The 12884-nt window shown below is 45.1% G+C and overlaps 1 protein-coding gene and 1 pseudogene across 1 annotated transcript; one reads left to right on the forward strand and one right to left on the reverse strand.

The window, feature by feature from the left end:
- Positions 1–3639: 3639 nt before the first annotated feature.
- On the reverse strand, positions 3640–7814 carry LOC116872107 (ankyrin repeat domain-containing protein 26-like; the record flags this gene model as incomplete). Its single annotated transcript, XM_032865157.1, is given in 3 exon segments — positions 3640–4455; positions 4458–4566; positions 7764–7814. Coding segments are annotated over 3 exon segments (976 nt in total), but the record flags the coding sequence as incomplete, so codon positions are not given.
- A 229-nt stretch (positions 7815–8043) lies between these two features.
- LOC116872081 lies at positions 8044–8873 on the forward strand (annotated as a pseudogene).
- The last annotated feature ends 4011 nt before the right edge of the window (positions 8874–12884 follow it).

A 12884-nucleotide genomic window follows, 5' to 3' on the forward strand; every position in this document is an offset into this window, starting at 1 on the left:
AGGGCTTGGCCTCCATCCCAAAGTCTGATGTTCTCTCTGCTTCTGTGACGTGGTGCTGATGTGGGTGTTTGGAAGAGTCATTTACTCCACTGCAGTGATTTCAAATCTGCAGTAACTTGTCACAGCAGCACAAATATGCTTTATCTCCACACTCAGACTCCCCAGCTATTGTTTCTTTACCATGTTTACCACTTCACACAGGCTACTTTGGTGCATTTTACCCCAAACAGGGACAGTGTCCCACGGAACCACCATATAACCTCAAGTGAGGAAACCATGATGGTTCCCACATTTGAACCCAGACAACAGGCCCGCTTCAGCTATCACCACCTGCCCGACAGTCTGAAATGTCTTCTCCATTCGGATCCAGTTTTCTTCTTCTGCAACTTCTTCCAGGACTTTCCCTTATTTGGGTAACCTCGATGGACTTAAGCGGCATAGATGGCTCCCATCTGAGTGGTATTTCTATCTGGCTTATGTCACTGGGACTGTTTTCAGTGTCTATCCACACTGTGACATGCATCAGTCCTTCATTCACTTTTTCACAGTGACTGAACATAAGAACATTGGCCCCTTAAAACATTTCAGGTACACAATTCTCTGGCCTTAGCTGAGGTCCCATGGTTGTACATCATTCTCCAGAACTTCCTCATTCTCCCTGAGGGAACCTGTATGCATGAAACACCAATTCCCAATGTCCTTTCCCTTGGGCCCCTGCAGCCACATCCAGCTTTGTGTCCCAGATGCCTCATCGAGGTGGGATCATACAGTATCTGTCCTTCCATGACTGGCTGATTTCACTCAGTGTAATGACTTCCATGTTCAACCCGTGTTGTAGCCTGTGTCAGAACTCCCTTTGTTTTTAAGGCTGAATCATGTTCCATGGTGTATAAACCAGATTTTGTTTATCCATTGATCTGTCAGTGGACACTTTGGCTTTTGTGAGAAATGCTGCTCTGAATATGCGTACTTCTACTTTCCATTTTTGTGGGCATACTAGGCTGCAGTGGAATTCTGTATTTAATATTTTAAGGAACCACCATATTTCCCCCCCATGCCTCCCCACCCCCCAAATGAGCCATTTTACTTCATTCCTTCATGGGGCAGAACAAGATAGCCATTTATGGACCTACCTCATTTTGTTTATCCTTTTCCCTATGGGTGGACATTTGCATAGTTTGTGGTTTTTCCCTATTGTGAACACAGATGCTATGTATATTCCTGTACATTTTAGTTTGTCTGAGCCAGTGTTTTCAATTTGGGGCGTATATATCTAGGAGTACAATTGTTGAACCATATGGTAATTCTGCTTTGATCTATTTGAGTAAATGCCAAACTATTTTATATGTAGACTGCACCATTTTTCATAAGCAAGGTTTAAGGGTTTCAGTTTCTCAACATCTTTTTGTTATTTTTCATTTTCTTGATCATAGTGATTCTACTTGTGTGACAGGACATCTAATTGGTTTATATCTTCATTTCCATAAAGACTAAGGATGTTTAACATCTATTCATGTACTATTCGCCATTTGTATAATTTCTCTGGAGAAGGGTCTATCCAATTCCTTCATCCATTTTTAAAATGGGATTCTCTTTTTGTTGAGTTGTAAAAACTCTTTATGTCTTCTGGGCAACAGACTCTTAATAGATAAATAATGTATAAATATTTCCTTCCATTATGGGGGCTGTGTTTTCACTTTCCAGGTAATATCTTCTGATGTACAAATATTTAAAAAATTTTAAAAATTTATTTATTTGGGAAAGAGATCATAAGCAGGAGGGGCAGAGGGAGAAGGAGAGAGAAACTAAAGCAGATTCCATGCTGAGCTAAGTGCCCAAGGCCGGGCTTGATCTCACAACCCTGAGATCACAACCCACGCCAGAACCAAGAGTTGGATGCTTGACTATGTCACCTGGGCGCCCCAAGATAACTGTATTTTTTTTTAAGCAATTTTCTTTATGGTTTTCTGGTTCATGAGGTCACATGGTGCATAGCTAAATTAGTTTCCCAGTTCATATGCCACTTGGGAGACTGACAGAGAAACTTAAGGAAAACAAATCATAAGACTTTTTTCCTGCACTTCTACCATTTAGATAGCAAAAATAATCTATTTCTGAACACAATTACATATTTAGACAACCCTGTTTGATACACGAACCTTTTCATAACTGGAAAATCAAAATGGCTTAGATCTTTGATAAAGAAAAGAGCAAAAGAGCAGCAGCAAAGTGAACCTCTACCTCTTTTTGAAGTTGAAGGTTTTGCCATTCCAAAGACAGGAACTCTATCTGCAACGTGCCTATCTCATTCTTAAACTTTTTCACATCTTGCTGTAAATCTTCCTTTAGATATACTTCTGATGTTCTGTAACTACATGATGGAGAACTCCCATTTTCTAGTTCGGGATCCATACTTCTATAGTTATTAGTACTGTCATTATCTACATATAATGGCTTCTGGAACAAGTCTTTTGTTTTCTTGTGTTTGTAACAGCAGAAATATTGTGCCTTTATATTTGACTCTTTTGTCTCATCTCACTGAAGCGGGCAAGCCAAGAATCAAAACGGCTTCTTGGGTTACTAGACTGAGGTATACATCCAATGTCTAATTTACAATCAGTGCTAGTTTGGTTTATACTTTTTGCCATTTGAATGTCAAACTCTTGGTCTTCTTTCACTTCAAATGTAACCTTTGGGTTCCTTACTTTTTAATTTTCTCTATCACTATCAAAACTCTCATTTTTGTTAAAAATATGCTCAAAGTCTGATTTGTTATCATCTTCATAGTCTGATTTATTTTCACTTAAAGAAAGATCAGAAGATGACCGGGATATAATCCAAGGATGAATGAGAAAGAACGACATTTTTGAGTCTAGAATCTTTCTGTTCAGGTAATGCCTGAAATGCTACAAAGACCGGCACTGCAAATGCATCTTTTTTCTCACAATCAAGTCTATCATTTGTCAAATTAGAAGGTATTTCTGTTAAGTTTGCTCCTTCTTTAAAGTGACCATGTAGTGACTCTTCCTTAGGATAAGCAGTATTGTTTTCTTCACAAATTTCACCAAACATCTGCTTTAACTCTCTGGTGATGAGTTTTAACTTATTTTTCCACCCTAATTTGTCTTGTTTGGTCCACATATCCTCATACTTTTGAACAGAGGGATGTTCTGAATATAATAATATATCATCCTTTCTATCACATTCCTTATTTCTGGTTCTTGAGCCATTTTTGACAGATACAATAGTGGAAAGTTAACTTGCTGTATTTCATTTTCAGATGTCCTTTCTGTTGGCATACATGTTTGTAAAATAACTTTATCCTGTAGATGCTTATTTTCACTTTCATCAAGACTTTCTTCCTCTTCTTCTGTTGTCATTTCTAAGTCTAGTTCCGCTGAAAAGTCTTCTTTGTGCTGTTTTCTGGTAGCTGTGATTCGCACACATCATGGAGTTTAGAATTTTCTAACATAAACACAGCTCCAATATTATTAATCCTTTTTTTATCTATTAAAGTCATCTGTTTAAACTCTGTGGATGCCAACCACTTTTTGGTCACCGACTGTAATACAGATGGGTGTTTATCATTAACTTTCAAATCCCTGGATCTTTGACAAATTGCACTATTTTGGTTCAAACAAGTAGACTTCCAATTGGACAAATCAGATTCGGATGTTTCTTTTTCCTCCATTTCTCCTGGTTTATTAGGAAGAGAATCGTTTACTTCAACACCAGGCTTCAAGTAAGAATATTTTCCTGGAGAATCTGATTGGGATGCTTGCATTTCCTCCATTTCTCTGGGTTGATTAGGAATAAAATCTTTCCCCTCCACAGCAGTCTTCAAGTAAGAATATTTTCCTGGAGAATCTGATTTGGGTGTTTGTTTTTCCTCCATTTCTCCTCCTTTCTTAGGAACAGAATCATTCTCCTCAACAGTAGGCTTCAAGAAAGAATATTTTCCCAGAGAGTCTTCTACTTGTTCATTTAATGTACTTGTCCCTTTCTGATCTGCATTTCCAGATAAATGATCAATGTATTTCTCTGGAAGACTCTCAGAATTACTCTGAGAATCCCAAAGTGATTCTTCATTTTGTTCTGCAAATCCTAATGCTGACAGCATAACATGTCTATCATTTTTATCTGCCCTGTCAGCAGAAGTCAAACAGTCATTAACTGTTTGCTCTCGTGGAACACTTTCAATAATACCATTGTCCTTTGTTCCAATTGCTGGCTGCTCCTCTTCTTCCTTTGTAAGACCAAGGCCTAACAATGTGAAAGGAGGTCTTAGAAGAGAATCAGGTGATGGCAAGGCAGGAGGAGAAGAGTCACAGACTTTGACTGATGGTTTGGAAGGAATGTCAACCATATCTTCACATTTGTTTTCAGAGCTATCATCCTCAAATAAAGTTTTATCTCCCGGTGATACAAGGCCAAGTTTTGTTTCCAAATCTTGAAATGCTGAGAAACATTCATTAGTTTTCTTAAGTTTGGTTTTGAGGTATTCTTCATATTCAAACTTAAGACTTCATCATCTGATGTAGGCCATGAAGCATTATTGATGAATTTCTAGAATCTACGTGAGGTTCCGTGGGGTGAGGTCCAGAGTGGATGACCAAGAAAGAATTCTTGAGACATCTTTGGTGCAAAATGGTGGTCTATTAAGGCATGAGGACAGGACCTGTGGGCAGAAAGAGCTGCTCCTCTGCTATCCTGTGGAGTGGCTGATTATATACATAGGAGTTGGGTAGGTGAGGACAAAGGGGGTGTTCAGAAGACTGTCAGGATACTGGAGGCCTGGTTATTGTCAAGCCAAGGCTGTTTTTAACCTCTAATGAGACACTAACATGAAGACAGTTGGGAGTTTCCTGATGGAATGTTACATTCCTCCTATCAAGCATCCTTGTCAGTGAGCTTTAGGTTTAGAAGAAATTTAACTTTATTTATATTTACTTTCATCTCAGCCTCCTTCAGTTTTATGGAGTGGAGGGCGGTGTTAGGGCTTTAGGAACTGAGTTGCTTGTCTCTGGAAGTTAGGCTATTGATAAGATAGCTTCTTTGTTGTAAATCATTAGGATATTTGTAAACCAAGGGAGACTCCTGTCTTGCAGGATTGTGATCTCTGCAAGTTAACTATTTGTTTTTCTTTTTAGGGCAGACAGGAGTGCCTGAGGGATGTCACACATGTCACCGAGGTGGGGGGAGAGGGGGTGTAAGGTACCAGCTTTTGCTTTGTCCTCAGTCAGGCTTCTGCTCCCTCATCATTCCCCCCTGAACAATTTTGACCCTTAAATCTTTAAGGTAGTTGAAGGTGGAAGGTCTCATCTTCTGTAACATCTTCCTGCTGTATGGGGGCGTAGAGTTGTCTCTACCTATTTGGGTCAACATTGATCAGTTGAGGAATGTGTAGGGGAGTTACGAAAGATGGAGGCAGCTGAATCCAGTGCTGACAGTGAAGTGTCTCTGTGCGTGGAAAGGATTATCTGTCGTGGTGAAGTCATTGCAGCAATGGAGTCTCGGCACCAAGTAGAGAAACAATGAACAAAGCAACACATGAAGATTAATAAGGCTATAAGAATGAGAAGCCCCAAAAGAAGATTTTTAGTTGTTGGCCATAGACCTCCTTTAAACCAGGAGCTTAACCCATCACTGAGAGAGAGAGAAAGATCCTGTAGAGCCTCAATCTGGGTATTCATGTCTTTTATTAATCCTGTAACATTTTTGTGGTATTCTGGGATGTACACACAACATTCTGCTTTGATAATTGCACATGTGCCACCCTGTGCTGCTGTCAGGACATCTAAGGCCATCCTATTTAGTAGGACTGCCTTGCACATCTGTGAGACTTCGATATTAAGTAGGGAGATGCTATTTAGTGAATCATTGAGTGCCTTTGTAGTATATTTATTAAGGGCTTCTACATGCCAAATGACATCCTCTAGTCCCACAGATTGAGCAAAAATGGATGTTAAGTGACCATACCATTTAAAAACAGAGCGTGTCCATCTTTGCTTTAAATCAGGGAGATTAGCTGGAGTGGTGATGGTTTTAGTAATGAGCCCATGAATCCAGGCAAATCCTAAGGTACAGCCACCTATCCACCCTGGAGGAAGCCAGGGCCACAGTTTAGTTCCACACATCCAGTGGGTTCCGTTTGAAGCTGACCATTTAATGCCAGGTCGCCTTACCCAATCAGTAGCAAACTAGTCAGTAGCCTGGAGTACTATTATTTGGGAACACATTTCTAATGATAGCCACCCTAGATGTTGGGTGTTATTTGCCCAAGGATCATATGTATGATTTCTTTGTTCCCAGCATAAAACTGCCTTTTGACTGAGCTGTCCAATAGTGGGTGTGAGCCACAAATATGTGTCCCAGATTTGATATATGCCATCTTCAGTATAGCGATGAGGGTTTTGTAACTTAGGCCCATATTTGATTGGGGAGTTATGGCTTGACAGCAATCCCCTTTCCTTCCAAATAGCTCCATGAGCATGATGTTTGATTGTTAGGGTGGGGTTAAGGTTAGGGCTGAGGGTTAGGGTCTCCCTGTCCTCCGTTGTACAGAACCCATTCTTCCCCAGTAACCAGAAGAATGATCTTCTCAGAACATAACCTTTGAGCCTCTCTGTGATCCACTCCCCCATCTGTCTGTCCTCTCCAGCCTTTCCTCTCCCACTGTATCCCCCAACCCCGTGGGCCTCCCTGGTGTGTGGTCCTCTCACATGTGCCTTGGGCCTGACTCCAGGCCTTTACATTCTCCTTGCCCTCTACCAGGAGCACTCCTCTTCCCCTGCTTCATGTCTGCCTTATTCCCCTGTGGGCTGGACATGGACTTGCCCTGTGATCTGACTCGTTTCTGCCAGGTGTGTGTGGCCTTGTCCCCCATTTAAATATAGTGCCCACTTTCCCTGTGTGAGTGATTTACTAAGCTGCCCAGTATGGGGTTAGGCACAGGGAAGTAGCCTTAGTGCCTGTGTGAAAAAAATCAGTCTCAGGGCACCTGGGTGACTCAGTTGTCAAGCATCTGCCTTCAGCTCAGGTCATGATCCCGGGGTCCTGGGATTGAACCCCGCCATGTTGGGCTCCCCGCTCAACAGATAACATGCTTCTCCCTCTCCCACTCCCCCTGCTTGTGTTCCCTCTCTAGCTGTCTCTCTCTCTGTGTCAAATAAATAAATAAAACCTTAAGAAAAATAAATCTCAGAGGGTCTCACCACCCTTGCTGACAATGGGGGAGCTGCTGTCCCCTCAGAGAGATAGGACTTCTGACTTCTTGGAGCTTAGGAGATGTAGACCTAGACCTGGAAGCTTCCACTCTTGGACTCACAGCTGGGGTCTAAGCAAGCCCTCTCTTCTAGCAGTCCTCTTTCCCCTTCCCTGCCCACGGGCTGGACCTGATTCCTGATCTGGGAGAGTTCGAGGGTGACCGCTCCTAGGAATAGCAGTGGTTGACTGATGGACCTCGTAAGCAAGAGGCCCAGAAGTCTTCAAGGGAGGACCCTATGGGAGTGGAGACAGCTCTATGGGGGCCAGTGACAGCCCCCTCAAAGCAAAGTGGGGCAAGAGGCCAGCCCTGCTAATTCTAGCCAGTCTATAGGCCATAGAAAGGAGGGCTGTGCCCAAAGGTGCTCCATTCCTGGCAGGTGGGGACAGGACCTGCAGCAGGTCGTCCAGGGGAGGCCACCTGCAGGGTTTGCCTGGGAGCTCAGCACAGGGGGAGCATTCCTGGCTCCAGCATGCTGACTGTGGGGTTGGTTTCTTACCTCTGAAGCCTCAGGCTCCCCTTTGTATGATGGGGTGCTGATGGCCCCCATCTCTGGAAGCGGAAGGTAGGGAGGTCCCACAAGCAGACTTGCTTGGGACAGGCTGGGAGAGTGTCTGTAGCTTAAAGCAGCTCAGGGCTTGCCCCCTTGAAGAAGGTGCATATGTCCATGGGCCCCCCAGCTCTGGGATCCTGCCGCCAGGCTCTGACAGTGACCCTCCTCCCGCCTTGTCCCTCGTCCCTGTAGATATGTGGTCTTTCTGGAGCTGTCCCTGCAGAGGGCAGATAAACCCATCATGGTGGGACACAGGGTCACCTACTAGGTTGTCACCAACCAGCGGCCTGCTGGGCCTGTGTGCCCCCCTGGGAGGGCTGGAGGGTGGTGGTCCTCCAGGTCCCCAGCGCCCCACAGTGGCAGGATGTGTTCATGCAGCACATGGCAATAATCTGCTGCTTCTGTGAGCAGCACTTTCTCCGTGAGGTGGACGACCTGGTGTGTGCGGATGCGGACATGAAGTTCTGCGACCATGTGGGCATGGAGATCCTGTCCCCTCTCTTTGGCACCCTACACCCCAGTTTCTACCGGGTGTCCCATGAAGACTTTAGGTACTAGCACCAGACACAGTCCCAGGCCCACATCCCCAGGGACCAGGGTGACGTTTACTACATGGGGGCCTTTTTACGGGGTTTGGTGGTGGAGGTTCACTGACTGACCTTGGCCTGTCACCAGGTGATGCAGGTCAACCTGGCCAATGGGACTGAGGTTGTGTGGCCTGACGAGAGCCACTTGAACAGGTACCTGCTGGACCACAAGCCCACCAAGGTGCTATCCCCAGAGGATCTGTGGGACCCGCGGCATGTGGGCCGTCCCCTGAAGGACCTGTGGGACCCATGGTGGCTGGGCTGCCCTCTCTGGCCTTCAGGAAGAAGGTGAGATTCAGGCCATGCCCAAGAATCACCAGGACATCCAGGACTCATAAGGGGCTGTCCCCATCTCCATCAGAGGGTGCTGTCCTGAGCAGAGATGTCAGAGGAGGTTCCTACTTCTGTCCCCCTGAGGAGACCCTGGAGCCCAGCCCTGCCCACACTGGCATGTCCAGGGCCCCCAGCTGCACCCACACACAGGAGTCCTGCCTGGAAACACAAAGTCCTCTCTTTGCGGTCACTACAGTTTGATAAGTTCTGGCTCATTTGCAGCTGTGAATGGCTCCAGTTTTATGTCGGATGTTTTTCTGTGTCAATGCTGAGCAACAATGTTAAAAAGAATAATCAAGGGAAAAGGTTTTCTTCCTGGTTCTAGACAGACACCAGCCAGTGGGGGTGGGAGGGAGTGGTCCTGCAACAGCCGTGGAGCTAGGATGGCCTCTGGTCGGGTCTTCCCTCCCAGTCCCTGCACCTTGCCATGGCCACGGGGCTTCAGGGGCAGGGCTGCACCAAGCCGCCTCTCAGACCTTCAGTTCCCTGACTGCCAGAGGCCTTGGCTGTGGCTGCTAGCTCAGCGTCCAGGAGCATGGAGCCCTCTGAGTTATGTATGGTTTCTGCCTTGGTTTTATTTTTTATTTTTTAATTTAATTTAATTTTTAAAATTTAAATTCATTAGCCAACATATAGTACATCAGTAGTTGTAATATAGTGTTCAGTGATTCATTAATTGGTGCTCATCACAACATGTACACTCCTTAATACCTGTCACCCAATGCAAATTAATTTATAATGGCAAAAAGCAAATCAGTGGTTTCTTGGGGATGGGAGTGAGGAGGAATGAAAGGGAAGGATTAAGGTGTGGGAGGAAACTTTTGGAGCTGATATGTTTATTACCTTACCTATTAATATGTTTATTACCTTGATTGTAGTAATGATCTCACTGGTGTTTACGTGTGTCAAAACATCAAGTTTTGCTCTTTAAATATGTGCAGTTTATCATTACATCAATAAAGCTATTTTAAAAAAAACAAAACAAAACCAAATACCTGTCACCCAGCTACCCCACCCCCTTACCCCCTCCCTTCTGTTACCCTCAGTTTGGTTCCCAGAGTCTATTCATGGTTTGTCTCCCTCTCTGATTGCTTCCCATTCAGTTTTCTCTCCCTTCCCCTGTGGTCCTCTGCACTATTCCTTATGTTCCATGTATGAGTGAAACCATATGATAATTGTCTTTCTCTACTTGACTTATTTCACTCAGCATAATCCCCTCTAGTTCCATCCATGTTGATGCAAATGGTGAGTATTCATCCTTTCTGATGGCCAAGTAATATTCCATTGTGTATATGTGGACCACATCTTCTTTATCCATTCATCTGTCGAAGGACATCTAGGCTATTTGGCTATTGTGAACATTGCTGCTATGAATATTAGGGTGCAGGTGGGCCTTTTTTTCCCACTACATCTGTATCATTGGGGTAAATACTCAGGAGTTCAGTTGCTGGGTTGTAGGGTAGTTCTATTTTCAACTTCTTGAGGAACCTCCATACTATTTTCCAGAGTGACTGCACCAGCTTACATTCCCACCAACAATGTAAAAAGGTTCCCTTTTCTCCACAACCTCACCAACACTTGTTTCCTGTCTTGTTAATTTTAGCCATTCTAACTGGTGTAAGATGGTATCTTATTATAGTTTTGATTTGTATTTCCCTCATGTCGAGGGATGTTGAGCAATTTTTTTGTGTCTGTTACGAGCCTCCTCAGTCTCCTCTTCTCCCCTCATTTTGCTCCTCAGCCTGAACATGGTCCCAACTAATCTGCAGCTTTGAAGACCAGTTCAGTCCAGATGCCAGGAATATACCCCGGGGGGCTCAGCCTCACCTACCCCATCTGTCCTGTCCACATCAGATGCCTGCATCCCCCCCAACCAGTAGGCCACCTGCTCCTCTCACAGATGTCCCCATCTCAGGAGAGGGAAACACAAAGTACAGACCCTTGGATTCCTCTGTGACTTGTTGCTTTCCACCAATTCTCCCAGTAGTGAGTGGCTGCTGGAGGACATTTGATGTCCAAACCATTTAAAGGCATATGTGAGTCTCTGCTCCCTAGGACAATGGATAAGAGTTGGGACAAATAGAAACCAAGCAGAATCACTGGAAGAAAGGCTGAGTGAGTAGGAGCTTTAGGGAAGAAGGGCCTGGAAGCTTTGATATAGTCCCAAGCCCCTGGGACACTGCATGCATGGGCTAGGTGCCTACTCAGGGCTGACTTGAGAAAGCCCGAGGCTCTGCCCTCTGGTGATTTTCAGACTTGGCAAGTGGGAAGTGAAGGCCAAGGCAGAGTGCTAAGAGGTGTGGCTGGTGCTGAAGGTGTATCCCGACACCCACACACCCAGAGCCCTCCTTCACATCTGCAAAGACTGGAGGGGTTCCCCCCCCCAAGAAGGAGGGCAGTTTCCAGATGTTTAAGGAAATCTCACCCAGTCAACAGTTACCACTACATTCATAGACAAGACACTTCTACGGCCACACATGACAAGGGATACGGATTTGACAAAATCAGTTCAGAAGTGTCTGAGCCAACAGCAGAACTGCAGTGAGAGGAGCAGCAGCGGTGAACCCTGGGGAGGGGAGGAACTGGTATTTGTCTTGCTACATTGCACTATTCACAGTGTCCCTGATCCAGAGGCAGAGAGATGAGTGGTGGTGATACAGGAAAGGAATGTATTTCAGTGCAGCTGACACCAGAAGGCTGAGGACTGGTATGGTCTCAAGGTGTTGAGAACACTCTTGGGATTTTATATGAGGAAAATCTAGGACAGGGGTTGGTGGGCAGGTGCAGGGGATCAGTAAAGTTCCAGTCATTGTCTTGGGGTCCATCATGCAGGGTCTTGCTGGTGTTGGGCAGTGGTTATTGCTTGAGGGGTGGTTTTCGTGCCTGCTGGGTCTTTGACTTGAGTTAACAGATGAGCCTGAAGGAGGGACATCATCAGTTAGGAAGTACAGATGAAGGTCAGAGTGGAGGTGGGTAAAGGCCTCTTTCACTCTGAGAGTGGGGGAGCTCTGAGCCTCTGCTGCACACCTTGCCCTGCTCATCACTTCCAGCTGCCTGGTCCTGAGTTCTGTCCTTTTAATGATCTGGTCATCTAGTAAGTAACATGTTTCTCTGAGTTCCATGAGCCACATGAGCAAACTATTCAAACCTGAGGAGGAGGTTGTGGGGTCCTCCAATCTGTAGCCATAGCTCAGAAACGCAGGTGACCTCTCTGCCTAGCCACTGGCTGAACACCAAGTTAACAGCGCAGGAATTCAGTGGCCACACAGAGCAAAGAACACAGACTTGACAAAGTTCATTGAGAAAATTCACTAAGCCAACAGTGGCAACCACGGTGAGCAGCAATAATGAAGTCTGGGGCTTGGGGGGAGGTCTGATATTCAGGATGCTTCCATTATAATATTCATCATCACACCCTGCATTTGTCAGTGGGGCCAAGTTCCCTGGCTGGGGGTCAGGTAGCTCCCTACATGTTCCATCTGCCTCTCCCTGGCTCCTCCAGCCATGCACAGCCCTGTGCTGCTTCCCAGCAGAGGTTTTAACCAAGGTCAGGAAGACAAGATGGATTTTCCAGGGCTGCAAGAGAGGAAAGTTTTCTTCAACAACTCTTAAGGTCCCTGGCTGGTTTAGAAATTGACGAAGACAGATGACCAGGAAAAAAAAAACTGGTAAAGTGTCTTGATTTTTTTGGTGGTAGCCTCACAAGAACAAGGAGGCCAGCAGAGGCAATTAGAGCAGACAGTTCTTCTACATTTTAGGAAAAGAAGCAATGTATGAAGAATTGAGAGACACATGGGTTTGAGCTAGGGCTGGTAAATGGTAAAAAAAGTAACTAGGAAGATAAAGGTTAGTTTAACCAGGTTTGTTCCTATAGCCTTTGTGGCCCTAAATCCCTTGACTCTGGTGATCAGCATGTCCTCCCTGCAGTCTGGGGAGAGAAAGTGCCCCATGGGAGTATTTTGACCTGCTTCAGGGAAGAAGGGCTGACTGCTGGGGATCAGAGGGAACTTCCTGCTTCTGCTGTATGGAAAATTCTTTCCATTTCTATATTTAACTTGCCAAGGTGCCATATTTGGGGTAGTGTGTCCTGACCCTCACTGGCCTGGTTTTGTACTCTGTCTCCTCCCAGTATCCAAGACATTGAATG

The sequence above is a fragment of the Lontra canadensis genome, unplaced genomic scaffold, assembly GCF_010015895.1.
Source record: "Lontra canadensis isolate GAN:19392208 unplaced genomic scaffold, GSC_riverotter_1.0 scaffold28, whole genome shotgun sequence".
Taxonomy (NCBI): domain Eukaryota; kingdom Metazoa; phylum Chordata; class Mammalia; order Carnivora; family Mustelidae; genus Lontra; species Lontra canadensis.